The sequence below is a fragment of the Rhinatrema bivittatum genome, chromosome 3 (genome assembly GCF_901001135.1).
Source record: "Rhinatrema bivittatum chromosome 3, aRhiBiv1.1, whole genome shotgun sequence".
Lineage (NCBI taxonomy): Eukaryota > Metazoa > Chordata > Amphibia > Gymnophiona > Rhinatrematidae > Rhinatrema > Rhinatrema bivittatum.
In genome coordinates, this window is record NC_042617.1 from 285,116,304 (window position 1) to 285,144,049 (window position 27,746).

Here is a 27,746-nt window from a genome sequence, read left to right on the forward strand (position 1 = left end):
ACCACAAGACCACCAGGATTCATGGACGCTGAGGCCACCACGCTATCCACTTTCGAACGTTCAACCAACCTTTCCAGCGCTCAAGGCAGCCAATCTTCCAACCTTTGTGATAGTCCGGAAAAGTTGGTAAGCTAGACCATCATGTACGCTCAAGCCTAGAATTAGGCGTCCCTTGGGTTACTCCATGTCCTGATGCTACTGACTTTTCTGTGCGCTTAGGCTAGGGCGCTCAAGGATCAAGCCTAGAATTGGGCGTCCCTTTGGTTCCGCCACAGGCCACAGACATCGGAAGGTTACATGGCTGGCGAACATGGACATTCCCGCCTATTTCTCGCTACCCTTTATGGCCTCGACATCCATGGTGGCAGATCTGTTTTTAATTTTCCTGTTTGCAATATATGTTCCACTCTTCTTTCCAGTAATTATTTTTTTGATGTTCATGATTTTCACTGTGACTGTTAGCTGTAGATGTGCCCCTCTTCTTAGCGGTTATTCTGTTTTTGATGTTTATTATTTTCACTGATATCTGTAGATGTGACCCTCTTCTTAGCGGTTATTCCGTTTTTGATGTTTATTATTTTCACTGTAATCTGTATATGTGACCCTCTTCTTTGCGGTTATTCTGTTTTTGATGTTCCTGATTGTCACTGTGACTGTTGGCTGTATATGTGCCCCTCTTCTTCCAGGGTTTAGACTCTTGGCTGTATGCTCTCCATATTCCCCTGTTCCTTTCCTGTCATTCTTTTGTTAATTTTCATCACAGTCATTAACCCCTTTTCCCCTTTTTATTTTCTCCAATTCAGACAATGATGCCCGGAAAACATTGATTGCACGGGTAGAGGTGGAATCCGGAGACCGGCAATCAGTACTGGAAGGCACTTCAGGCTTTTGCTTGATGCTGTACATGGGCCTCTATAGTTTCTAGTATATTTTATTTATACAGATTTTGTTAATTTCCATCATGCTGTCTTCCCATTCATTAATCAACGGTTATTTTTTTTACCGTTCAGGTATTAATATGCCGGCAAAACGCACAATCGCTGAGGTTGAGGAGCATGCCGTTGAGCATGAACAACAGGAAGGCACAACCGCAAGCCAGCCATTCAAAACGCGAACCCATAACACTCGCTTTACGGTTGAAGAGAATGAATTATTGTGCCGTGCCGTCTGCGAGAAATATAAAGTTCTTTTCCAGTCCATATATATATCTTTTTTATTTTGTTTTGTCCTCCGGATTGAAAATTTGGCTACACTTAACACATGATTCCATGAGCCAAATGTTTGGAGTATGATGACGGAACTGGTATAAAGTCCGATGCACTCCTCCTAGCTTATAGAATGACTGCAACCTTTTTCTCTATCTTTATCCACAGATAGAGTGGATGATGGCGATGTTACCAGTGAGGAATCCATTCCCACGCCAGATGATTTCATGTTCCCGATGTCGAGCGCTGACTCCCCCTGCCAACACATGTCAACAGATGTGTCTTCTATCAGCCAACCACCAGAAGCATCGGTACCCCTGGCACAGGAGGATTCAGCACCCCTGGAAACATTTCTTGATTTGCAACCATCTCAGCTACAGACTGACGCTCCACCAGTACTGGAAATGGTGTCAGTAGCGCAGGACCTAGAACTGGCACTTTTTGCCTGAGCGAGCAATTTTTGAGTGGAATAACCTTGCTGCAGGATCAACATAATGAACTCCTCCTCCAGGAAGTGCGGTTGATGCGATCTGACCTCAACGCTGGGATGACTGCTCAAGCAAATGCGATTCGAGAAATGATGGTGGAATTGATCTGCGCAATTTGAGAAAATGCCTCAACTTATCATTCCGTTAACCAATCGTAAAATTTTCAATAAAAGTTCTTTTTGGCAATTTACCTACGTATCGTTTAATGTCACATCCCGCACTGAATATGTCCAAAAAAAGGTTAAGTAATCAAAGTTGACAATATTACAACATAGCAGAACAGCTATTTTTTTTAATAGTTATAGATTTATACATAGGGAATAGGATTGGGTACGGCAAGGGAAGAGACCATGCAGTACGGGGGGGGATAAGAGCATCATCGTAATTGCGGTTTGGCAGTGACGAGACCAGGTTGATAACGTTAATGTCGATGTCACCCCATCCCCTATGTCAGGTATGAAGGTACAGATGGGGGCAGTAGAGACGGGGGTGGGGGGGGAATCCTTGGCACTGGAGGGGTGCTCCACATGCAAGAGTATAAAATACAAGGAAAGACAAGAATGTTGTATACAATGGGTAGACACACTTTATTGATGTTATACTTCACGAAATGTAAATGGAACCTTAAAAAACAGAACACAATTAATTAGTTATTGCTGGGAAAAGCTTTGATATCACTGGGCAACAAATTTTCACAAAAGTCATGTTACGGAAATGAAATTAGTCAATTCTTATAAATTTCCATGTGCTAAACATGAATGTGACTGTGAAAATGCAAAATTGGCTCTAGTTTTTTTGTAATATGCAATAATATAATTACATCTTGAACTGTATGCCAATAGTAGGAGACCTACGGTTAACACCGTTTGAAAAATGAAGTAATAAACTATGTCTTAGATTTCTTTGCTTGTCTCTTGTACACCTGTTCGGGAGCATCTCTGAGGAGTGTCCAGCATGAATATTTCAAATGCTCACCCTTTCTGACTGGGCTTCAAATAGTACATTGCTGACGTCAGCTTACTCGGCAGCAGCATGGCAGTAGAACTGCATTGCATCAGAAAATGATGTAATAAACTCTGGATGATGTGTGCATGATGGTATTATGCAATATGATGCAATATTACATCGTTCTAGGCTTATTTACAGTCCTACTGGATAAATTTACATGACTAAACATAGAAAGTGAACTATATTAAATATCTTCAAAACGAGAGCCAATAAAAACTTTTCATGGTCATATTCGTGTTCAGCACATCAATATACTACAGAGTAGGACCTTTTTAGGTCAGTAACACTTTCATTGTTGCCCAGTGTATTCATACAAGAAAAGAAAAATGTCGGTTAAATGTTTATAAACTTTATATCGATTTAACACTTCAAGGAATATAAATGCAACCATAAAAAAATGAAGACAATAAATATTTTGGTTGCGGGAAAAGGCCTAGATGTTCATACCAGAAGAAAGAAAGAATTTTAGGTTACAATGGGTTGACAAAGTTTTTAGATTTTATACTTCAAGAAATCCCATAAAAAACAGAAGACAATGAATAATATTTTGCTTGCTGGAAAAGGCCTAGATGTTCATACAAGAGGAAAGAAAGAAAATTAGGTTACAATGGGTTGACAAAGTTTTTACATTTTATACTTCAAGAAATACTATAAAAAAAACAGAAGACAATGAAAACGTTTGTGATTGTAAAGGGTTTGATGAGGGGTCATCTTGCTGGGAAATGTTCTGAGGGGTGGATTGTTAGATGGATGCACCTCAGCTTCTGAAACAAAAACAAGACAAGAGTAAATAGGCCGTACAGGCAGAGAAATGATTAATATCTAGAATTAATCAGAGCGATGAACTATAATGAAAGCGCCATATCAGTATGGGGACCTGGAGACAGGAGTGGTGTTATAAGACAGAATAAGAGCAGTTAGGAAAATGAATGTATGACATTTAATAACTTACAAGTGAAATAACTTTCGATGATCCTTCGTCGGACTTCATGACCCCGTGCAGTGTTGTCCGCTTCAGCTGCCGGTTCCACAGGCGGATCTGGTGGCAAGTTTTCGACTACCTCTGCATCCACACCATATCTTTGACAAATGTTGTGTAGCATGCAGCAGGCAATAATTATGCTCACCACCTTTTCTGCACTGTACTGTAGGGCTTCCCCTGAGCGAGCCAGACATCGGAAACGCCCCTTCAGAACTCCAAAAGTGTGCTCAATCACGTTTCTGGTGCTGCCATGAGCCTCATTGTAGCGTTTTTCGGCTGCTGTGCGCGGGGACTGGAGTGGTGTTAGCAACCAGGGCTTACAGCCATAGCCGCCATCACCTACAGGATCAATAATCCGGAATGCATCAAAAACAACTTTGCAGTGCCTAACATCATAAACATTATTGTATACCGAACATCCCGAACATCCCCAGACCTGAACACATGATAGATAGAATCACAGGCAGTAGCCATTGTCACTTACCAAGTAGCCAACCTTCACCATACTTTCCCTCTGGGAATTGGGTCCCCAGAGCTGAATGTGCGAGAATGTAGGTGTCATGGCAGTTCCCAGGATACTTCGCTACATTTAGAATCTGAAGGTGTGCATCGCAAACGACTTGCACATTCATCGAATGGAAGTGCTTGCGATTCCAGAACGCACTCTCTTCCTCCGACCTGGGGGTAAACGCAATATGAGTGCAGTCGATAGCACCCAACACGTTCGGCATCCCCACAATACCCATGAACCCACTGCAGATCTGTTGCAGCTCCGCTGGATCCGTAGGATAGACGATGTACTTCCTCATCCGCTTCATGATGGCCTTCAACACCTGTGACACATGCCATGAAATGGAGGCCTGTGTCATACCTGCAACTACACTCACGGGGTTTTGAAAACTTCCGATACCAAAAAAATTTAAGGCACAGAGAAGTTTTGTCAATCCTGGCATAGCATGGTGGCGATTGGCCAGGAGGTCTAGGTCGCAGCGCAGATCTTCATAGAAGAATAAGACTGCCCGTGAGTTCAGCCGGTAGGTTCGGAGAACATCTCGCTTACACATGCCAGAGTTGTCCGTGTGCGAATGAAACGTCCTGGCTTGCCGATGGCCTGGCCAGCCGATGGCACGGTGCTCTGCCTGCATGGAATACAATAGAGGCAAACACAAGAAATTCAAATTAATTGATGAACACATATAAATCGTTTAACAGCACATACATGGATATGCAACACTGTGGATTCTCGTGTGCACATAGATTTACTAGCAGGGCTAATAGAAAAAATTTCCCAGTACATACATGGATCTGCAACACTGTGGATTCTCAAGTTTGTATTCTTAAATGAGCTATGCGTTCTTAAGCATAACAAGCCCTTAATCCTAAATTTATTTTTATCAACAACACAATCATGTACATATGTTATTTCCTATAACCTATTGTTATATCCTATAACCTTTTGTTCCATGTACTACTGTTATAATATGTAATAATTGTTTTTTGGTTACCATGTTATAATGTAAAATAGGGCGGATCCCGCCCTATTCTCTTGGTTATCTGGAAACCGATGTGATATCTCGATTGAATGTCGGTATATAAAAGAAATAAATAATAATAATAATAATATTACTATTCATAAATGAGCTATGCGTACTTATTTAAGCGTTTACTACAATCAGCAGCCTCAGGGATGCCTAATTCTAGATGCAGGAGGAATGTTCCGTATAGGCATTCGCTGTCCCTCCCCCCCGCGAGCCTCAGGACGCCTAGCAGACGCCGGATGAAGGCCTGACGCGGCTCCCATCTCTCCGGCGTCCGTAGAGGCATCAATGTCCGGAGCCTCAGAGACACCCAGAGATGGATGGTACAGTTGAACCCAAACAGAACACATACCTCCTCCGGTCTTGCTGCTGGGTTCTCCAGTTGGCTGGATTCTCCTTGCTGCTGGGCTCCCCTGTTGCCCTCTCCAATTTGCCGAGCATTTCGAGCATTTCTCATTCGAGTATTTGTCATTCTGCTTCTCAACCGAATGAAAAATAGCGCCAGAGCTAATATCTGCATGTTGTCCATGGCGCTGTCCGGTACGAAGCTGACTGAACACCACACTAACGCCAGGGTCAGGGTAGGTGGTAAATATTGAGGTTAAAGACGCGGTAAATAAGTGGGTTAAAAAGGCGATAATTTGGGCGCACGTTACTGTATCGGGGGGAATAGCTAATCCGATCATTAACATATCATATACATGCGGCGGGCGGTAATGGATACGCGTCTTTTTCGGCGAGCGCTAAGGACGCGTAAAAGCCGATACTGAATCGCGGGTCCGTCTTACGCGCTCAAAACGTGCGTCCAAAGCGGGTTAAAAAATGGGCAACCACGGCCGCGCTTTACTGTATCGGCCCATAAATTTGTACCTGAGGCAATAGAAGGTGAATTGGCTTATCTAAGATCAGCCTTGCACTTCCCCCTTCCCCCACACCATATTTCCTAGCACACAGTGCTCCCTCCTTTGGCAGTGGTGGCTCCTCCCTCAGATCAACTGAGTGGCAGAAGCCTCTGCTGCTGCTCCCCACGTCTCTGTATGTGCTGTGCTGGCACCACAAGCATGCTCAAAACCTGCAATCTGGCACTTCCTGCCGCTGATCTCCCAATGCATGAAATCTGCATGAGTTTTGAACCAGCTCACAGTGCAGCACAGAACATACAGAGAGAAGTGGGGGAGCAGCGGCACGGGCTCCTGCTGCCCTGGCTGCTGGCAGCTTCTCCAATCTCTTTGGCTGGTAGGACCTGGAGATCCCCAGGATTTGCTTATTTATTTGGATTTGTTAGCTGCCTTTTTCGATTGAGAAAGTCGCCCTAGCTACGCTGCTCAGTCCTGCTGGCGGGGTTGGGGGATCCCCACCAGTCATGCTGCTTGGCCTGGCGGGTCCTTCTGCAGTTCTTTGGCTGGCAGCCCCAGTGCAACATTTCTGCCATCCTCCAAGTGCCGGCGCTCCGGCTCCCTGCCTAGCTCACATAATGGCAGGGCTGGCCCTGTGGAGAGGTTTCCCTTCTGTGATTTGAGGCCAGATAAATCTGTGCTAGGCAGCAGCAGCATGACTCTACATCAGCTTGCCTGATGAGTTCAGATGTGTTTGCCTGTGGACCAAACTCCTGGATCTAGCCAGCTCAGGAACTGTAGGTAAGCTGCATGTGGGAGATCGTATCCTTTGGCAACCAGTATATATTTTTTTAACTTTATATTTATTAAATTTCACCATATAATACAAGACCAAGATTGTTAAGCAGGAAAAGCTGAGATTTCACATTGCAGAAAAAGGGAAAAATACAAAAGGGGAAACAGGAAAAATGACTAAATCTCAGATTTTAGACCACAACCAAAACTGAGAGGGAAGGAGAAGAGAGAGAGAAAAAAAAGAAAAGATATGAAAGGACAAATACAGAAGAAATGAGCTAGAAGTATTGACATGAATGACTAGGCGGGGCACAAGAAAAAATATTCTCAGCCGTTCCTGGCCACATCCATGGAAACATTGTTAAAGCTCTTCCATGTCTAGCAAAGAACAAAGTTATTCAGGTTCAAAGAGAACACAGTCAGCTTGAGCAGATGAAGCTAAGCACTGTCAGGAAATACGCAAAAAGAAAGAGGCCCCCGAGAGACCTAGTTTCCGATCGCATAGGTAGAAATCCTTTCCTCCTTTCCCCGAGTAGATTTAGTCCCATCAGGAAAAAAAATCCCGTGGATTCTTGATAAACGTTTTGAAAATACAAACATTGTCCACATCTTGCCTGAACACAAAAGAAACCGGCAGTGGCCCTGTTGGATTCCACAATCCCAATATTCTCAAAAGCAGGAAAAATTCAAGTCTGCGTTAAAGCTTGAGCTGGTTTCCCAGGCATATCAAGACGCGACAGAGAGCTTCTCTCCACTGAAAGATACAATTAGGATGTAAATCGTTTTTTGACGATTTAAAACAATCGTCAGATATATTTTAAATTGTCAAATATCGTTAGAGCCGCGATACAATAACAATTCCCCCGATTTATCGTCAAAAAATCGTAAATCGGGGGAGGGGGGAGGGGGGAGGGCGGGAAAACCGGCACACCAAAACAACCCTAAAACCGCTCCCGGACCCCCGCTGGACTTTTGGCAAGTCTTGTGGGGGTCAGGAGGCCCCCCCAAGCTGGCCAAAAGTCCTGGGGGTCCAGCGGGGGTCCGGGAGCGATCTCCTGCACTCGGGACGTCGGGTGTCAGGAACCAAAATGGCGCCGGCGCTACCTTTGCCCTGTCATATGGTAAGGGCAAAGGGCCACCGGCGCCATTTCTATTAATGCAGCCGTGGCCCGAGAGCGGGAGATCACAGGAGATCACGCTGGGACCCCCCCACTGGACCCCAGGTAATTTAAAACATTTGGGGGGGGTTCGGGATGGTGGGGGATTTGTTTTAAAGGTTCGGGGTGGGTTTTAGGGTTTTTTTGGTGTGCCGGTTTTCCCGCCCTCCCCCGATTTACGATTTTTAACGATTTTTAAAAAAAACCAAACATGACGATCAGATGTCCCTCCCCCCCCCCAGCCAAAATCGATCGTTAAGACGATCGATCACACGATTCACATCCCTAGATACAATACATCTTGTTTACTGGGGGAATTTCCTCCGCAGGCATTAAAAAACTTCCATTAAGTATTTTTGAAAGGAGATAAAGAGGCAAACTTTGGAGAAATTGAGAAAAATGCACATTAAATTGACAGGCTTGATTCTTGATAGGTTCTAAATGCCTATGAATTAATGTCTTATCCTTAAGCAAAGGAATGTTAAATGTTTTATTCTTTTAAGTCCTTCCTTCATTTTCTGAATTCTCCCCTTGATATCCCTGATTTCTGCTTCTTGTTTTCCAGCAAGGGCTGTAACAGACTCATTCAATAGCACATCTTTCCTCCACACGCGACCGTGCCTTCTCAATTGCTGGTCCCACACTCTGGAACTCCCTGCCGCCCATCCTACGTCTTGAACCATGCACGATCAAATTCAAAAAGCACCTAAAAACTTGGTTATTTAAACGCGCTTATCCAGAATAGATCCAAATGAGCATATCTTGAATAGATCTTCCCCTGTCAGCCCAAAAGCCCCTCACAATGTGACCATTACATGCCCTTATGTTAAGGTTTCTTTTTTGCTTTTGTTTATCTATATTTCCATACTGCATCTTGTTGATCCCCCTCCAGGTTTCTCCTCCCTGTTAATATGTATTTTCCAAGCTCAAATGTTTGAATGTAAACCGGTATGATGTCCCCACTAATAAATAAATAAGTTTATCATTAGAAGAGGTGATTAACACAGAATCCAGTCTAACCAAGACTGCCCAGGTGGTATCTGAAGTAAACATGGCGATGGTGGTGGTGGTGGTGTTGGTGGGGGGGGGGGGGGGGGGGGGGAGGCTGGGGTGTTTCACCAGGGGAGAAAGGGACTACAATCTTGAAGCATTGGGAGAGCCTGAATATCCACACCAGCAGAGACCTCTAAACGCTCTTCCCTCTGCACAGCCACTTCCAAATGATCCAAGCTTTCTGGGGTCTCCACAAATACTGAAGTCCTGTTTTTTCCTTCAGCCCCTGCTACACTCCCAGCAACTCAAATCTCAGCCTCATCACCTCAGGCAGAGGCAGACGTGATACTCAGATGTAACAGCCTGAAAGATGGAGGTAGAGAGCGAGGAGAGTAGATGACATCTCCAGCCGAGGAAGGTTCTTCCACACCAACCTCGGCAACAGGCCTTCCTTCAAAAGTCCCAAGGCCCTCTCCAGGTAGATGTCCAACTTCTGCTGAATCAAAGGTGTCGAAGAAGCAGCGGGTAAAACTCTAACTTTGTCCTTTTGTTTAGCAGGCATATGAGCAAAAGGTAATAACTTGGCAAAGGTAAGATTATTCACAAGAAAAAGAGCAGACAAGCAGGATGTCATCCATAGTTATGCCACCATCTTGATTCCACTCCCTTCTGGCACTTGGGAAGAGAGTTAAGATCCCTAGAATGGTTGACAAAAGATACCATTCTCCAATTTCTCCTAAAGTAAAAGAATGGGCAACAAACGTTTGGAGATTATTTAGCAGAAACTCTTCCTTGTTCATGTAGTGTGTACATTGCATTTATAGAAAGACATTTATGGAAATCTTGCCCTCTCTAGAATATAACAGCAGAAGAACTGAATGGTCTATTGTAAATGTTTATCTACTATCTATCTCTAAGTAAAAAGAAGAAGGTGTTGGGAACAATAACCATGTGGGTTGTTTTTTATTTGTGAAATACACCAAATTTAAAGGTTATTTGTTGATGTACAGTATTTATTTATTTTCAACTATTTATATCCTTCAATGACCAGAATCTGTTCTGGGCGCGTTCCAATAAAACATGAACAATATATAATACAAACAGCATAAAACAAATATCCAAATCATAAAATACAAGGTAAAGACCGCCCCCCCCCCCCCCCACCACCACCACCAGAGGGTCTTGAAGAGGAATATTTCCTCCCCAATAGATAAGAAGAGCCGCTGTGTCTGCCTCATGTCTAACAATGAGCCAGGGTTACATACACAAAACTTTATTTGTTACATGAAAGGTCTCTAATTTCTAACTTAACTCTAAACTCCCATTTTAATGTAAAAATACACCCCAGCCCCCCCCCCCCCCGGCCACTTTCCACCAACCCTGTTCAGTACATGAGAAACCGTCTCGCCGGTGCCTATCATCTGGCACTTTCTTCCTAGCACTCAGCGATGCAAGTCATGCGCCTTTGAGACGTCTTTCTGTGTTCTGACCGTCCATCCAGGTGACAGGAGGGAGGGAGGGGATGCCGCAGTCTGTCACCACACACATGTAACTCAAAGTCACAGGCGCACTTCATTTCTAGCTGACAAAGTCTTTGGATTGGATTCATGTATCAGCTCCTGACACCCCCAACCCCCCCCAACCCCCGGCTCTGAGTGACAGCTCCGTCTGCTCTACTCCAAACCTTCTCTTGTAACTCCTTGGGCAGCCTGTCAGGCCCCCATCAGACCCAGGAGAGCTCACAGGTTTATCAATGAGCATTCAGAAAGGAGGAAGTTGAAAACACCCTTGCAATGTCCTTGTACCAATCCCTGCAGCCCTGAAAGGTGAGAGTCCTTTCCCTACATCCCTCCACCCCCACAATCAACTATCCACCTACGTTATAAGCTCTTCTAGGAAGGGACCTGACACTTCCTCCCCCCCCCCCCCGTTTTGCACCTCTTTGCTTTGAACAACTCTGCTGTGCCCCTGTTTTCTGCTTCCCTTTACCAGTACGGCTCTGTGTACAGAGAGGGCCCGCTATAACGTACCGCCGCGTCGCAATATCAACACCAACGGTTTCTGCTCAATTAAAACCACTGTTGAAAATGCCAAACTGCCTCTTATGCCACCCAGTTCATCTGTAACCCACAGAGCCAAGGTGAGAAAAATGAGGCCGCCTCAATTAGTCATAATGTAATGTATTTCCACTCGGAAGCATGCTATTCAGGGAAAAAAACCTATATAATTACCAGCAGCCATGGCAAGACAGGTAGCTTGCCTTAATTGGCTGTTTACTTAGTTTACAAGTGTGAAAATCCCCCACAAAGCAGTGTCTAAACCATCTAATTGCATATTTGACATTTTCATCTACAAGGGGGAAGGGGAGAAAAACAATGCAACCGAGTAACAGCTTCCTCCTCCTCCTCGTCCGTCGAAATCCAACCTCATTGGCTGTTAGGAAAAAAAACCAAAACCTCTCTATTCCTCACAGTCCTTTATTAAAGGAAATGAATCCAAAAATTCACCTTGCAGAAGAATTATTACTTTTGCTGAGTATGAGATACTTGGAATTGTTTAATGGGATATGTGCAAAGGAAAATTAGTACCCTAATAACCAAGCCCACTGCAGCCAGATAATAAGTATAACAAAAAATAGCTGCAAGCATGTCTCAGTTTTTTTTTTAAATTTAATTTGGTCTTCTTCTATAGACTTTTTTTTTATTGCTTTATTTTTTTTATATATATACTTTTATTTATTGTTTTAGGACCCTCATTTAAAAGCAGCCGAGCAATGTGCTTTCAGTCAATTGGTCCTAATGCATTATTATGCATTAAAAATGGCCCTAATCTACAGCAACCATAATTTTTGTAGTGAACTGCAATAGGGGATCATGTCACTGATTTCCTTTGCAAAATTGCAAACACTTATCTTGTGTTGCTAAAAACACTTGATCCCCAAAATCCAATCATCATTATCCCAATTGACTGGAAGTACAATGTTCTTCAGGCGCCTTTATATAAGGATCCTAAAACAATAAATAATATTATACAAAAAGATAAAACAAAAAAAAGCTATATAAGAAGAGCAAATTAAATAAATTGAGGAGTGCTTAACAGATATGTATATATAAATAAATATATATATATATATATATATATATATATATATTTTTTTTTTTTTTTTTTTTTTTGTGTGCGTAAATTCATCCCATACTTTTTTTTGGTTGGGGGGGGGGGGGAGATTCTTGGATTCTGAATTAATGCTAATTCAGAACAATTCAAAAAGGGTGGAGAAGAGGGCAAGAGATACGAGTAAAGCAATGGCTAAGGAGGAAATGGAAGGAGGAAGGAAGCGTGTTAAATCTGATCCTAGTACTGAGAGAGGTTGATAGCCATCGGAAGAATAAAAGAGATGCAGCCATCGTGGATTTGGGAAGATGTTGGTTTGAATTGCATGTGACACAAATAAAGCTCTTTCTCCTCGCCTTTCTCTCCCTCTCCTCAGATAGCCCTCCATCCGTTTCCCCTCTCCTTTCCCTTCCCCCTCCTCCTTTCTTTACTCTATTTCCCCTCTCGAGCATTTCCACCGGTGCGTTCTCCTCTCCCTGGCCACCTCCACCCCTGTGCCTTGGCGCTGGAGGCACAGACACACACTGCTCCCCCTTTTTTGACTTGCTAATTCTGCTCTCCAGCTGTCGTATCAAAGGTCTGCTGGCTGTCAGGGAGCTGGAGATCCCTCTAGGCTGTCCCCAGAGGAGGCTGTCATTTACCCGGGAACCTCTCTCACCTTCCCAGAGACAGACAGCTGCAGAGAGACTACAGGCCAAGTGTACAGGAACTGGGGGGTTATTTTTTTCTCTTTAGCATTTTCTGGTTTCTTTTACTTTCAAACTCAAAGGAGCATCAACCTTGAAAGACATAAAACATCTTTGTATGTACAACTGCCAAATGGAAACAAACATCTTTCTGTAATATCTCTGGCTTATTAAAGTCACTATGGATACAGAGTCATTCTAAACAATAAAACCTCACCAGAGGATCTCTGGTTTATAGTCACTCCTAAGGATATAGACTTGTTCCATCCAGTGACACATTAATAAAACAGCCTTGGCTTATAAAAAGTCACTATGGATATGGAGTCATCATTATAACCAATCAGACTTCATTGGAACATATCTAAAAGTGAAAAGATCTGTATCCCTCCCTCTGCCCATCCCCTGAGCCATCCAGCCCAGAGGAAAAGAAAAACGAGCGTTATCTTTTTACGTGAGTGCTTTGATAACCTAGGGTGCAGGTAGGCAACTCCGGTCCTAGAGTACCACAAACAGATTCAAGTTTCAGGATATCCACAATGAATATGCATGCATTGCCTCTATTGTATGCAAATATATCTCATGCATATTCAATATGGATATCCTGAAGGCCAGTACCTGTTTGTGACTCTCCGGTACCAGAGTTGCCTAGCACTGACCTTGACCTATGGCATATTAGCAACTAATGAAAAAGAGCTTTATTTTTGGTTGGGTGCATTAACTAAACACTAGGCTGAGGAGCTACAGATTATTCTCTGGGTCTGTTAATACAGGGATGCTCAAACCGGTCCTTGGGGGCTCTCCCAGCAAGTTCTGGTTTCAGAATATCTCTAATGTACGTGCATGAATTTATTTTCATGCAATGCTTCCCATGTATGCAAGTATTTCTCGTGCATATGCATTAGGGGTCTCCTGAAAACCTGACTGGCTGAGATGGGGCCTGAAGACCAGTGTGAGCACCTCTGTAAAGCAGATAAGATTCATGGTAGTTAGCTGTATTAATAGGGTCCCTTTCACAGAATGAAGGAAGTTTCAAAGTCCAATAACCTGCGGGAAATTACACAACATGGATACAAATTTTTTTTTTTTATATTGTGTGTTTTATGGATTGACGTGGTTAAAAAAGAGTGATACAAGTTGATGGTATCTCAGATTTAAATCAGAAAATATTTCTGGCCTGGTACATTTTCTTTCTTCTCTTTCTGTTTCTCCTTGACAATGTCTGGCTCCTTATTCTCTTCCCAGCTGTCTCTCACCCAGGATCAGCTACAGCATGAACACTATGGGGTGGCCTCTGCAGTCCTCTATCTCCCATCCTGCAGCTTGATCCCCGGACCACTTCTCTCGCCCTCATTCGCTTCCTTTTCCCCGACTCAGTCCCTGAACTACACCTCCCTGTCCACCGTGATCCTTGGTCCCCCCCCTCCCCTTCTATTCATTTTTTTTCACTTGCCTGATGGATTTAGCTAAGCCTGATTCTCCCAGAGGACTTTTCACTCTACCAACAACAGAGCTAACCGTCCAAGCACATACACAGTTGCTGGGACTCTGAAAGAGCCACAGCCCACCTCTGAGTCCTCTCCCTGTTGACACAGCCCACCTCTGAGTCCTCTCCCTGTTGACGCATGCTTCCGGTCACGCAGGAAGTGGCCAATGCTAGTACGCAAGGGGAGAAGGAGGTGGGGGCCATTGCACATGCTCCTTCTTGGTGCCTCCCCTCTCTTCGCACCTCGGGCAAGCGAGAGCAACCCCCGAAGCCTCCCTTGCCAGGCTGACAGCATTCCCCCCCCCCCCCCCAATATTCCCTCTAAGGATCAGGTTGCAGTCTGCAAACATTTGCAAAGAATTTTGGTTTCATTATCTTGTTAGCATTATTTTATTTGATACAAGAACCTATCAATTTTATGCTCACAGCACCCCAGTTCTTAGAGCCGGGGTGAGCAAACTGGGGGGGGGCAGGCCAGGCCACCCAGGGGGGCTTGACCAATCCTGAAGGGGGGCACACTGGTTTCCTAATCAGAAAAGAAAAAATGGCTATGCTTTTGAATCACAGTGTCATGGAGGCACTGCAAGCACATGAAGGAGGAAGCTGCCAGGATGTAGTGTTTAGGTATCCAATCATGCAACGGCTTATTCAGTCATCTCTTCCGTATGGCCAGGGAGAGAAGCTGCTTCTTCTGTGGCAGGGCCAGGTAGATTGCTGCTTACTCTGTGGCAGAACTGGATATGGGAACAGCTACTGTGGGGTTCTATACTTCAGGAAGACTTACCCCCCTCAGGCCTCAGCCCAGGAGGAGTTCCTACTACTGCTGGGCTCCTACCCAAGAAGAGAGGTTGCAGCTAAGAATGCACAGGGGAAGAAAAGGTATTTTTGTTTTTGGTTCATTTCCGGGAAGTTTTTTTCCCTCCACAGAATTTGGCTCAGGGATTGTTTGATTTGTTTCATTCGTGATAAAAAAAAAAAAGGAATCAAACAATAAAAAATAAAAAAAAGCCCAAAACAATCAGAAAATAAAAACAAGACTTCCCGGGGCCTTCCACCTGCCCACCTAGAAAAATGCCGGGGCCAGGATCTACCCTGGCCCCCACTTACCCGGTCCGGTAGGGATCTGCCGGTGAGGTCTAGGCCCACACCTCAGCTGGACCCAGGCCTGAAGCCTGAGCCTCGGATGGAGCCTGGACCCAGGCCTGATGCTGCGACCTGGTCTGGAGTCCGGGTCCCAATGCCTGAACCTCGGCCTAGGATCATAGAAACATAGAAATGACGGCAGAAGAAGACCAAACGGCCCATCCAGTCTGCCCAGCAAGCTTTCACACTTTTTTTTTCTCCTCACATACTTATCTGTTTCTCTTGGCTCTTAATAACCTTTTTTATTCTATTTCCCTTCTACCCCCGCCATTAATGTAGAGAGCAGTTCTGGAACTGCATCTAAGTGAAATAGGTTAATTAGTTAGGGGTATTAACCACCGCATTAAGCAAGCTACACCCATGCTTATCTGTTTATCCAGACTATGTAATTCAGTCCTTGTTTGTTGTTGCCTGAATATAGATCCACCTTTCTTCATTCTCCCCTGTCGTTGAAGTTGAGAGCCATGCTGGCTATGCTTTGAGAGTGAAGTATCAGTCTTGCTCCCCTGCTGTTGAAGCAGAGAGCTATGCTGGATATGCGTGAAGTGTCAAACTTTCTCCCCTGAAGCAGAGAGCTATGCTGGATATGCATGAAGTGTCAGACTTTCTCCCCTGAAGCAGAGAGCTATGCTGGATATGCGTGAAGTGTCAAACTTTCTCCCCTGCCGTTGAAGCAGAGAGCTATGCTGGATATACGTGAAGTGTCAGACTTTCTCCTCTGAAGCAGAGAGCTATGCTGGATATGCGTGAAGTGTCAGACTTTCTCCCCTGAAGCAGAGAGCTATGCTGGATATGCGTGAAGTGTCAGACTTTCTCCCCTGCCATTGTTCAGGCCCAGGCCCGGAGCCCAGGCCTCGTAGTTGCTCCCGCGTCGTCCTGTTCTTCTCTTATGTTGTCGTCCACTGGGGTTGCGCTGGAGTTAATTAACTCTGGAGCATTCACCCCAATGGATGGTGCCATTTTGATGTATAGATCAAATCTATACATCAAATCTGCCCAACTACAACCAAAACCATACAACCTACTCTAGACAATAGGAAACCTTGGTTTACACCCGAACTTAAATCCCTTAAACAATCTCTCAGAAAAAAAGAACAAAGCTGGAGAAAAAACCCAACCACCTCTACACATGCCATCTACAAATCCCTCCTCAACAACTACAGGAATACAATCCTTAGAACAAAGAAAGAATTCTACGGAAAAAAAATACACCACTTTATATTCGACTCAAAGGCTCTCTTCTCATACGTCTCCTCTTTAACTAAACCATCTCCGCCTACTATCCCAGACCACCAAGCCCTCAACAAAGCAAACGAACTAGCCAACTACTTCAAATCAAAAATCACTAACCTTACCCAATCAATCACATCCAGCAACTTTACTCTAACTCACCACCTCACATCCTGGCCGCAACAAACCACAAGCCTGGATTCATTCGAGCTCACTTCTTCACTGGAGATTGAAAACACACTCAAAAAATTCAAACCTTCCTCCCACCCATCAGACCCAATACCAACAAATCTCCTCATCGCCATACCAAGCACCATCTCAAAACCAATTGCAGAAATTATCAACACATCCCTTTCTCAAGGTTTAGTTCCTAACCAGTTAAAATTGGCAATACTTAAACCATTACTAAAGAAACCAAACGCTTGCCCATCAGACCCAGCTAACTTTAGACCCATCGCAAACTTACCACTTATCGCCAAACTGATGGAAAAAATTGTCAACAAGCAACTGTCAGATTACTTGGAAGATCATAACATTCTATCCCCAGCTCAATTTGGATTCCGAAAACGACTAAACACCGAATCTCTCTTACTATCTCTCACTGACACAATCCTCGTTAATATGGAGCATAAACAATCATACCTGCTTATTCTTCTAGATCTTTCCGCTGCATTTGACACGGTAAAACACTCCACTCTAATAGACCAACTAGCCAACATAGGGATCAAAGGCACAGCCCTTAGTTGGTTCCATTCCTTCTTAAGCAACAGATTCTACAAAGTAAGGATAAACAACAAAGAATCGCATCCAATCTTGACAGAGCAAGGAGTCCCACAAGGATCATCACTTTCACCCACCCTCTTCAATATTTACCTCCTCCCTCTCTGCCATCTACTCTCAAACCTTAAGCTCACCTATTACCTATATGCAGACGACATACAAATCCTCCTTCCGATTACAGAATCCCTTCAAAAAACCATCACTTACTGGAACGAATGCCTACAGCCCATCAAAAACCTAATCTCAAGCCTCAACTTAGTAGTGAATGCTAATAAAACCGAAATGCTCATTGTCTCCCAGGATCCACGCACAATCTCTTCCAGCCTTTCTCTACCAAACACAAACAACTCATTCTCATCTGACGTCAGAGACCTTGGAGCATGGCTTGATAATCATCTAAACCTAAAAAAGTTCGTAAACAATACCACAAAGGACTGCTTTTACAAACTGCAAGTCCTCAAAAAACTTAAACCCCTCCTTCACTTCTTCGACTTCAGGCTAGTACTACAATCCATCATTCTCTCTAAGCTAGACTATTGCAATTCCCTGCTACTTGGTATACCCGCCAACACCATCAAACCATTACAGATGGTTCAGAATTCAGCGGCTAGAATTCTAACTAGCACTAACAAAAAAGATCATATCACCCCAATCCTCCGGAACTTACATTGGCTACCCATTAAACAAAGGATACTCTATAAGGTACTCACTATCATCCATAAAGCGACAAACAAACTAGCTCCCATCACATTAAGCTCGCAACTACAACTACACACTTCCTCCAGACCAATCAGAAGCGCATACAGAGGAACACTGCTTGCTCCACAAATAAAATCATCATTGAGCAAACGAGCGCTATCTTCAGCAGGCCCACACCTATGGAACACGCTTCCCCCAGATCTTAGACTAGAACCCAGTCATCAAGAATTCAAAAAAAGACTGAAGACTTTTCTCTTCCAACAAGCTTTCCCAGACGCTTAAGTGACAGACAGACTCCCTAATTACTAAGTATCCTAATTACCCTAATTATGGTCACTGTATCCAGTACTAATTCTAAAATATCTACAACTGGACAATTATCTTTGAGATCAAAAATTTACTTTATTTCATATATATTTGGCATTGCTTATATTTATATTTATTGCTACGTTAAATAGTTATACTGCTTATATAATATATTATATTTCTTTACTTATTACTATTTATTACCAGTTAAACTATTATTTCTTTATTTAGCTCTATGTTAAATTGTCAACCAGTTATACTGTTCCATATGTTCTACTGTTCCATGTAAAGCTCAGCTCTCTGTTGAGCAGTTCTTCGTTTTATGTAAACCGGAGTGATTTGTAGTCCCTACAAGAACTTCGGTATATAAAAATTAAAAATAAATAAATAAATAAATATAGCATTGTATGGCATTGCCATACATCAAAATGGTGCCATCCACTGGGGTAAATACGACAGGGTTAATTAACTCTGAAGCAACCCCAGCATACGGCATCAGAAGAGAAAAAGAGGACAATGTGGGAGCAGCTGGAGGCCTGGGCATGACACCAGGCCGAGGCCCAGGTCCCACATTTGGCCTGGGACTGAGCCGAGACCCTGGCGTTGGGACTCAGCCTCTGGGTCAGGTCACGGCATTGGGCCAGGGTCTAGGCCACAGCCCGGTCTTGCCATTGGATACCAATGGATCAGGTAGGACCTCAGTGTGTTGTGTCTGTCTTCTGTCTGGAGGTGGGATGCCTATGTTTTTCTGTCTAGGTGTGGTATATTTTCATCACTATTAGGGTTTGGGTTTATTTCTCTTTGTGGGGTGTCTATCTTTCATTGTCTGTCTGGGTATGGGTAACTATGTCAATTTGTGTGTGGGGTCTCTGTTTCAGTATTTGTTTCGCTCTCTGTCAGTCTGGGTGTGAAGTGTCTGTGTTTATCTGTGTATGAGGTATATGTTTCTCCCTGTCTGTCTGGGTGTGGGGTGTTTGCGTGTGTGTGTGAACTTACTACTTTCAGCAACTTGAAGAGAAACAAAATGGGGACTTTGAGTCACTGGTTGGCAGTTTGGTTGTCTAGTGATTACCCTTCACATATGTGTGTGTGTGTATATGTATATATACATACTGTTTATACTAACCCATCTTGGGGGGCCCCAACCATTTGCATGAATAGAAGGGGGACCATAGCTCACCCCTGCCTTAGAGGGAACATTGGTAGCAGCATGCACACAAACTTTCTCACATACACAAACACACTTGCATATTCACTTTCATACTCTTTCTCACATATACATGCTCCTTCTCACAAACACACACACACACACACACAGGGCCGGCGCGTCCATTAGGTGAACCTCGGCGGTTGCCTAGGGCGCCGAGCCGTAGGGGGCGCCGAACAGCAGCCACACGGTGCCACAAGCGGGGCCTATCCCACTCACGGCAAAGAGAAATAGAGACTGTGTGCACACAGTCGGCGCCGAAACAGGTAGGGGGCACAACGGGGAGGGGGCCAGCAGTGTGTGTGCAGGGCCGGTGCAAGGGTATTGGGCCTAGGGCCCAATACCCTTGCACCGGCCCTGCACATACACACACACACACACACTCTCATTCCTTTCATTTGCTCCACACCAGACTCTCAGGCACATGCACACTCACTCAGTTCTCCTCCTCTTCCACACACACATTCATCTCAGTAACTGCAATCCCTTCACTACCAAACACTTTGAGAAGTAACACAAACCCCTGCAAGCAAAAAAGAAAAAGACACCTAGAAGCTACTATAGAACACTATCTCAGACTCAAACAGCAACAGCCTTGTCTACGACACGGCAGCAAGGCAAATATTATACCATACCCTAGATCACTAATACACCATCTGCTGGGGTTAACAGAATAAGCCAAACTGCTACAAAGCCCTACAGAAAAACTACATGCCAGCAGAAATACTGCCCCTCAGTTACACAAGCAGAACACAGACAGACTCTTATCTAATACAGAATAAGGGACTACAAATTACAAACAGAAACATACAGACAAAAATAAAATAGAAAGTCTGAAAAACCAGACTCGGAAGAGTGGAATAAAGAACAAATACAAATATGTAATGCACATTCCCGTAGATAACATATGCTAATCACTAAAAATTCAAAATATTTCTTTTTTTACCTTAGTTGTCTGATCTTATTTTCTAATCGGTTAGTCTCGGGCTTTTTTTTTCCATGTTCGCTTTCTTGGTCTTTTCCCAATTCCTTTTGCAGGGTCTCTTTTTTTTCCTTTCTGTTCTTCTCTCTCCACCTGTCTTCTTCCCTTCCTCCCTCAAACAAACACTCAGGCTCTCATTCTCATACGCTGTCTCTCTCTCTTTCATACAAACACACACACGTTCTCACTCTCACATGCTCTCTCACACACAGGCCCTCTTGCTGTCTCACACACAGGCTCTCTCTCAAACACACAGGCTCTTGCATGCTCTCTCTTTCACACACACATACACACACATGCATATACACACATACTGGCTCCCACTCCTACATGCTGTCACACACACACACACACACAACTTTTTCATATGCTGTCTCTCTCATACATACACACTGGTTCTCTTTCACATGCTGTCTCACACACACACAGGCTCTCACTGTCACATGCTGGCTCTCTCACACACACAGGCTCTTATTCTCACATGCTTTCCCACACAAACACACATGCCATCTCTCACACACACATGGCTCTCTCCCATATGCTGTCTCACTTGCACACATGCACACACAGGCTTTCACTTTCACATGTTGTCTCTCACACACACAGGTTCTCAACTCACGCTCACACTCACACACACACATACACACACACACACACATTCTCTCTCTCTCCCCAGGGTCTCAGCCTCCCTCAACCCTCTGGGCCTCTTCTTCTTGGGCTGCCGCAAGATAGGATCTGTGGCAGCCCTACCTCAAACACTGTTCCTTTTCTGCACATGGGCCTCCTCCTTCCTACCCATGGGGCTCTGGCAACTTTTTTCTTCCGGGGCCGCGCAGGCATAAAGAAGGAGGAGAACCAGGAATTTTGGGGCCTCTTCTTTTCTTCGGGCCATGGTAGAATGGGTTCCCCCATGACCCCACCAGTCTTTCTGCGCAGGGGTGTAAAAGCTGTGTGCAGCTGCGAGAAAAGTTGTGCCACGCGCATGTGCAGCTTAGAGAGAACAGTGCTTCCGACCCCCCTTTTTTTTTCTCACTGCTGATCACCACTCAGCATTGTGCAAGAATATGGCAAGCTCTGCAGTTGATTTGGACAGGTTTATTTTATTTCTTTGTTTTCAGTTCTTTAGGCCAGGCATACCAGGTACCTGATCTTAGTTAAGCTGGCACAGTGACTGGAAAAGGGTTTAAAGTCAGTATCTTGGCTCCAAGATTGAAGTAGTATCGCAACACCAAAAGATGCAGGGCCACCTTTGGCGGCCCCTCCCCCCACGAGCTTAAATAGTCTACAGACCAGTCTGCACTCTCTTCTGCAAAGCACCACCACACTAGCACGCCTGCTCCTGCAACAAAGCTACCAGATTTTTGTCAGCCAAATCTGGGATGCTAGCGAGTGTGATGAGGGAACAGTTTATAGGAGATTTGGGGAAGACTCCTCCAGGAAAGTTTGACCAATCTAGACTCAAAATATGTAATGTTCTAATACCTAATGAAAACAGATTTTTTTTTTTACTAAAGAAATATTAGTGACCCAGTTTCTCATGCTGTCTATGTTTTGCCAGGATTGAAAAGGGACTGCAAAAAAATGTCAAGTCAGCCCATTTTATTTATTTATTTATTTATTTAAAACTCTTCTATGCCGTCATTAAGTTAATTCACCATCACAATGGTTCACAGAAAGGCACAATAAGAAAAAACTACAATTGGTATAGATTACAAATTAAACATGTGCCAATATAGAATGGTAACATATTTTAATAATAGAAACTGTGTGTTAAATAAAGCTTATATGTCGGTTAGAAAACTGTAAAGCGGTTCAAATCTATGTTAATGTATTTGGAGATATAAAAGAAAGAACTAATTGCTTGGTGCGGCCTTATCTATCGACTGTTTTCCTCCTTCTCTTTGTCTTTATAAAAAGCTTGTTTAAAAAGCCAGGTTTTCAGACTAGTTTTAAATAGTTTCAAATTTCTCTGCAGCCTTATTTCGAGTGGCATGGAGCTCCATAGAACAGGTCCAGCCAGCGACAGTGCTCTCTCCCTTACCTGAGTGAGGCATGCGGATTTAACAGAAGGAACAGTTAGTAGGGCCTTATTAGCAGATCTCAGGTTTCTGTGTGGAATATGTACGCTCAATGCTGTATTAAGCCAGTCGGCCTTTTCATCCTGGATTAGTTTATGAATTATACACAGTGCCTTGTATTGTATTCTTTGTTCAATTGGAAGCCAGTGTAGTTCAGCAAGTGTTCCTGTGATGTGGTCTCTTCTTCTTTTGCCTGTCAAAATCCTAGCAGCAGAATTTTGCAATATTTGGAGTGGTCTAATGGTAACTTAAGGTAGCCCTAATAGCAGAGAATTACAGTGGTCTGTGCTCGCGAATATCATTGCCTGTAGAACTGCACGAAAATTGTTCAGCGTTAGCAGGGGTTTTAGTCTTCTGAGGGCCATTAGTTTGGCGTATCCTTCTTTTAATTTCTGTGAAATGAGTTGTTTCATGTTTAGCTCAGGGTCAATTATTACCCCTAGATTCCATACTTTTATTGATAACTCCACGGTTAGATTATTTTTGATTGCAATTGTAGGTTGTACAGGGTGTATACTTTTTCGTTCTAGGTGTAAGAATTCAGTTTTATCAATGTTTATTACGAGTTCCATTTGATTTAGGAGCTGTTTGATTATTTCAAGATACATATTGGCTAGCTTCATTGTTTCTTCAATAGTGTTTACTATTTTTATATACCGACATTTGATCTGAGATATCACATTGGTTTACATTCAGGTACTGTAGGTATTTCCCTATTCCCAGAGGGCTTACAATCTAATGGGCCGATACAGTAAAGTCCGCACTCTCCTGTGCGCGTGATTCAGAATTCAAATTAGGGCCGGCGGTAAAAAGAGGCGCTAGGGACATTAGCGCGTCCCTCAAGCCTCTTTTTGGACAGGAGTGGCGGCTGTCAGCGGGTTTGACAGCCGACGCTCAATTTTGCCGGCGTCGGTTCTCAAACCCGCCGACAGCCACGGGTTCGGAAACCGGACGCCGGCAAAATTGAGCGTCCGGTTTTCGAGCCGCGGGCCAACTTCAAATTTTTTTTTTTTAAATTTTTTGTAACTTTCGGGACCTCCGACTTAATATCGCCATGATATTAAGTCAGAGGGTGCACAGAAAAGCAGTCTTTATCGATGTTTATTATAAGTTTCATGTGAGTTAATAGTTGTTTGATTGCCGAGAGGTATGTGGCTGTTTTTTTGTCGGTTTCTTCCAATGAGTTTTGAATTGGTATCAGTAATTGAATGTCGTCAGCGTAGAGGAAGTGGGTCAGGTCTGGTTCTTTTAGGAGAAGACATAGTGATAGTAAGTATATGTTGAAGAGGGTTGCAGATAGGGCAGAACGTTCGGGGACTCCTGTGTTTAGGTAAATTCTTTGGGGAAGGTATTGTTGATTGTAACTTGGTAGCTTCTGTTAGCTAGGTATGGTGAGAACCATCGTAGGGTTTTATCAGATAGTCCTATTTCTGTGAGGCGGTCCAGGAGGATAGTGTGGTTTACTGTGTCAAATGCTGCTGACCGGTCTAAAAGGATGAGTAGGTATTTTTGTCCGGTATCAAAACCTCTAAGCATGGTGTCATTCAGTGAGAGTAGCAGTGTTTCACTGCTGTGGTTTTTTCTGAAGCCAAATTGTGTCAGATATAGGATGTTGTTTGTTTCCAGATGGTCGGTAAGTTGAGTGTGTACAACTTTTTCTATGATTTTGGCTATGAGTGGTAGGTTTGAGATGGGGCGGTAGTTTAGTGGGTTGTCCGGGTCTAGATTGTTCTTTTTTAGGATAGGCTTAATTATTGTGGATTTGAGGCAATTGGGGTAGTTTAATTCTATAAGAGATAGGTTTACAATGTCTGTTAGAGTTCTAGTTATGGTGGTTTCGATTACTTTGAGGGTTGGTGTCAGAATGTTGTTGAGGGGGTGTGTGGCTGGGTTCAGTTTTTTGATGATTGTTTGTATTTCAAGGGTGGATGCTGGATCCACCCTTGACCAGGTTGGGGTTTCTTTTCGTTCAATCATGATGCTTTGGGTGTTATTGTTGAGATTCTTGCTTATTAGATTAGTAATTTTGTTATTAAAGAATTTGGTGAATTCGTTACATTCGTTTTTGGTGCATGGTGTTTTTTGTTTGTTGGATGTTTTTGTGAGGTTTTGTACTATGGAGAATAGCATTTTGGGGTTGTATTGGAATCTATTGATTTTTTTTAGAAGACTTCCTTTTTGGTGTTGTTGATTAGATTTCTGTAGTGAGCTAAGTAGCTTCGATATGCCGTGAGTAGGATTGTTGATTTGTTCTTTCGCCATGCTTTTTCTTTTTTCCGGAGTTGGCGTTTGGCAGCTCTGATGCTGTTGTTGTACCATTGATTTAGATGATATGGATTTTTTATTGTTTTTGTGATAGTGGGATTTATGTTATCTGCAATTGTTTTGGTAATCTTGAGCCATGAGTTTGTGGCATTTTCGGAGTTGGATAGATCGATTTTTGTTAGTTCTATTTGTAGTTTTTCTTGGAGAGTTTCTGTGTTGAAGGGGGGTCGGTATGTCATTGTCATAAGGGTGTTTTGTGGAATTATGAGGTTGGGGTTAATGGTTATGATGGATTGGATGAGGTGGTGATCTGACCATGGGATTTTGGTTATGTTTGTGTTGTAGGTTAGCCATGTGTCAGTGTTAATGAAGATGAGGTCTAAGGTGTGTCCAGCTTTGTGAGTAGGGTCTTTGATGATTTGTTTTAGTTGTAGAGTTGAGAGAGCATCGATGATTGTCTGGCATGTAGTTGACTGCGGGATGGTATCCATGTGGATGTTGAAGTCACCTAGGATGATAATAGGTTTTTTTTGTGAGATACTGTCATGATAAATTCAATTAATGGAGAGCAGTTGTGGTTTAGTGCTCCGGGTTGGGGGGGGACGGGGGGACGGACAGGAAACCAGCCAGATTTATAGATTTTTGGAGTCAAACAGTATGTTTTCGTAGGATGAGCATACCTTTGGGGGGGGGGGGGGGTAGTTTTAATCGGAGGTCTTTTTTGGCGATTAGCATTAGGCCTCCTCCTGTTTTTTTGGTCTGGGTATTGAGAAAGTATCATAAGTAGGGTTGTCAATTTGATTTATTAGTACGGAGTCGATGTTTTTGATCCATGTTTCTGTTATTGCGATGAACACTGGATTTGAGTCGGTGAGGAGGTCAGTGATTATTGGTATTTTCTTCACTATTGATTGTGCATTGAATAGGAAGAAGGAGAGTAGTATGTAGTTTGTATATTGATTCGTGGTGTTGTTTTTGATGTTGATGAACTGGCGTTCATGTTTTTCTTTTGTTTTTGGGGGTGTGGGTTTTGGTAGAGTTTGTGTGTGTTTTTTTTTCTTGTGGTTGAGTTTTTCCAGGGGATTTGGGAGGGAGCTGTTTGCCATCTTAGGTGGTTGGTTGGGAGGTTGGTAAAATGCTTTAGAGGTTGTGTTTTAAGGTTCGCACTAAGGGGCACACAAAGGGGAGTGCCCCTTTGTGTCACCCCTTCGGCGCGTGATGCCTCCAGTCGGCGTCTTGAATTTAAATTCCCTTCTTTTGCTGCTTCCAATGACGAGGGTGTGGGGGCATGTCTGGGTGCCATCGGGCGAAGGGTTGCTCCGAGGTTCACTGGGTTGGGTCGGTCAGGAACCGGTGAGCAGAGGCCTGGAGCCTCTGGGTCCCTCGGTGCAGGTATCAGCTGCTCCTTGCCTGGTTGGGGTGTTCGGCTTCCTCCGGTCGGCATCTCGAATTTAAATCCCCCCTCTTTCGCCGCTTCCGATGATGCGGGTGTGGGGGCATGTCTGGGTGCCGTCGGGGAAGGGGTTGCTCCGAGGTCCGCTGGGTTGGGTCGGTCAGGAGCCGGTGAGTAGTGCAGGCAAGACACTCTTGCTCCTTCTGTTTGTGTCGCTCACTCGTCCTTACCGGGAACGAGGCAATAGAATCAGACTCTCTCAGTGAGTTAAACATATCGAGTTTAGCTTTCTGAGAGTTAAACATATCGGTGAGTGGCTCCACAATAGTAGAAGCAAATCTCCGATAGTACTCTCCAGTGAAGCCATCCAACCCCGGTGCCTTGCCTGGTTTTAAATTCTTTATAGCAAGAAGAACTTCCGCTGTAGTAATTGGTTCTTCTAAAAATAGCTGTTGTTCTGGAGAAAGTTCCAGTAGGACCACTAGGTCCAAGTATTCACTAATTCTAGAAGCTTGGATTGATGCATCTTGGGAGTATAGCTCAGTATAAAAATCGGAGAAGCACCTGTGAATGCCCTCAGATGTAGTCTCCAGAGTACCTTGTGAGTTGTTAGTCTTAGCCACTAAGGTCTGGGCTCAAGCTGCCTTTAAACTCCATGCAAGGTGATGCCCTGCCTTATTGCCCCCCTCAAAATATTTTTGTTTGAGCATATTTAATTGATGACTGACATAGGCATCGTCCAGTGACCTCAGTAAATCTTTTGCCCATAAAAGACGCGTGTAAGTTAGAGAGGAGTTGGTGGAAACATGTTTTTGGATCAGCCAGGCAATGTCCACTAATATTGCTGTTCTTTTGCTCTCCCGCTCCCTGTTGCAGAAAGCTGCCCTTGCAATTAATAGCCCTCGAACAATGACTTTGGAGCACTCCCAAAGCATCAAGGCAGACATACCATCTGTCTTGTTGAGATGAAAATACTCCCGTATGTGTAAATCCAGCTGTTTAGTAAAATCAGCATCTTTCAGTAGACTATCGTTAAGGCGCCAGGTGCGAAGACCGCCATCTATATCCTTAAGGGACACCTCTACCCAAATAGGTGCATGGTCTGACCATGTTATGCTTTCTATACCCACCTTACCTACCAGATTTTGGTATGTATGTCAATAAAAATATAATCGATAAGGGAGTAGTTATTATGTGGTTGAGAGAAGTGCGTATAGGACCTAGATTTTGGGTATCTCTGCCGCCATATGTCAACTAGGTTCCAGCAGGTTAAGAAGGATTGCCATGCTTTACGCCACCCGATTGTGCTGTCTGCGATTTCCATGAGTTGTCAAGCTTTGGGTCCCTGGTAATGTTAAAATCTCCCCCCAGAATAATTTCC

At 43.8% G+C, this 27,746-nt stretch overlaps 1 protein-coding gene across 1 annotated transcript in view; it reads right to left on the reverse strand.

Moving 5' to 3' along the window:
* Nucleotides 1-3,408: 3,408 nt before the first annotated feature.
* The window catches only part of LOC115088564 (putative nuclease HARBI1), a 190,486-nt gene continuing 166,148 nt past the window's right edge, over nt 3,409-27,746 (reverse strand). The window contains exons 2-4 of the mRNA XM_029596821.1: nt 4,168-4,822; nt 3,829-4,022; nt 3,409-3,465 (exon numbers count right to left, since the gene is read on the reverse strand). Coding sequence (XP_029452681.1) covers nt 3,409-3,465; nt 3,829-4,022; nt 4,168-4,822 — 906 coding nt within the window. The remainder of the gene's footprint in view (nt 3,466-3,828; nt 4,023-4,167; nt 4,823-27,746) is intronic.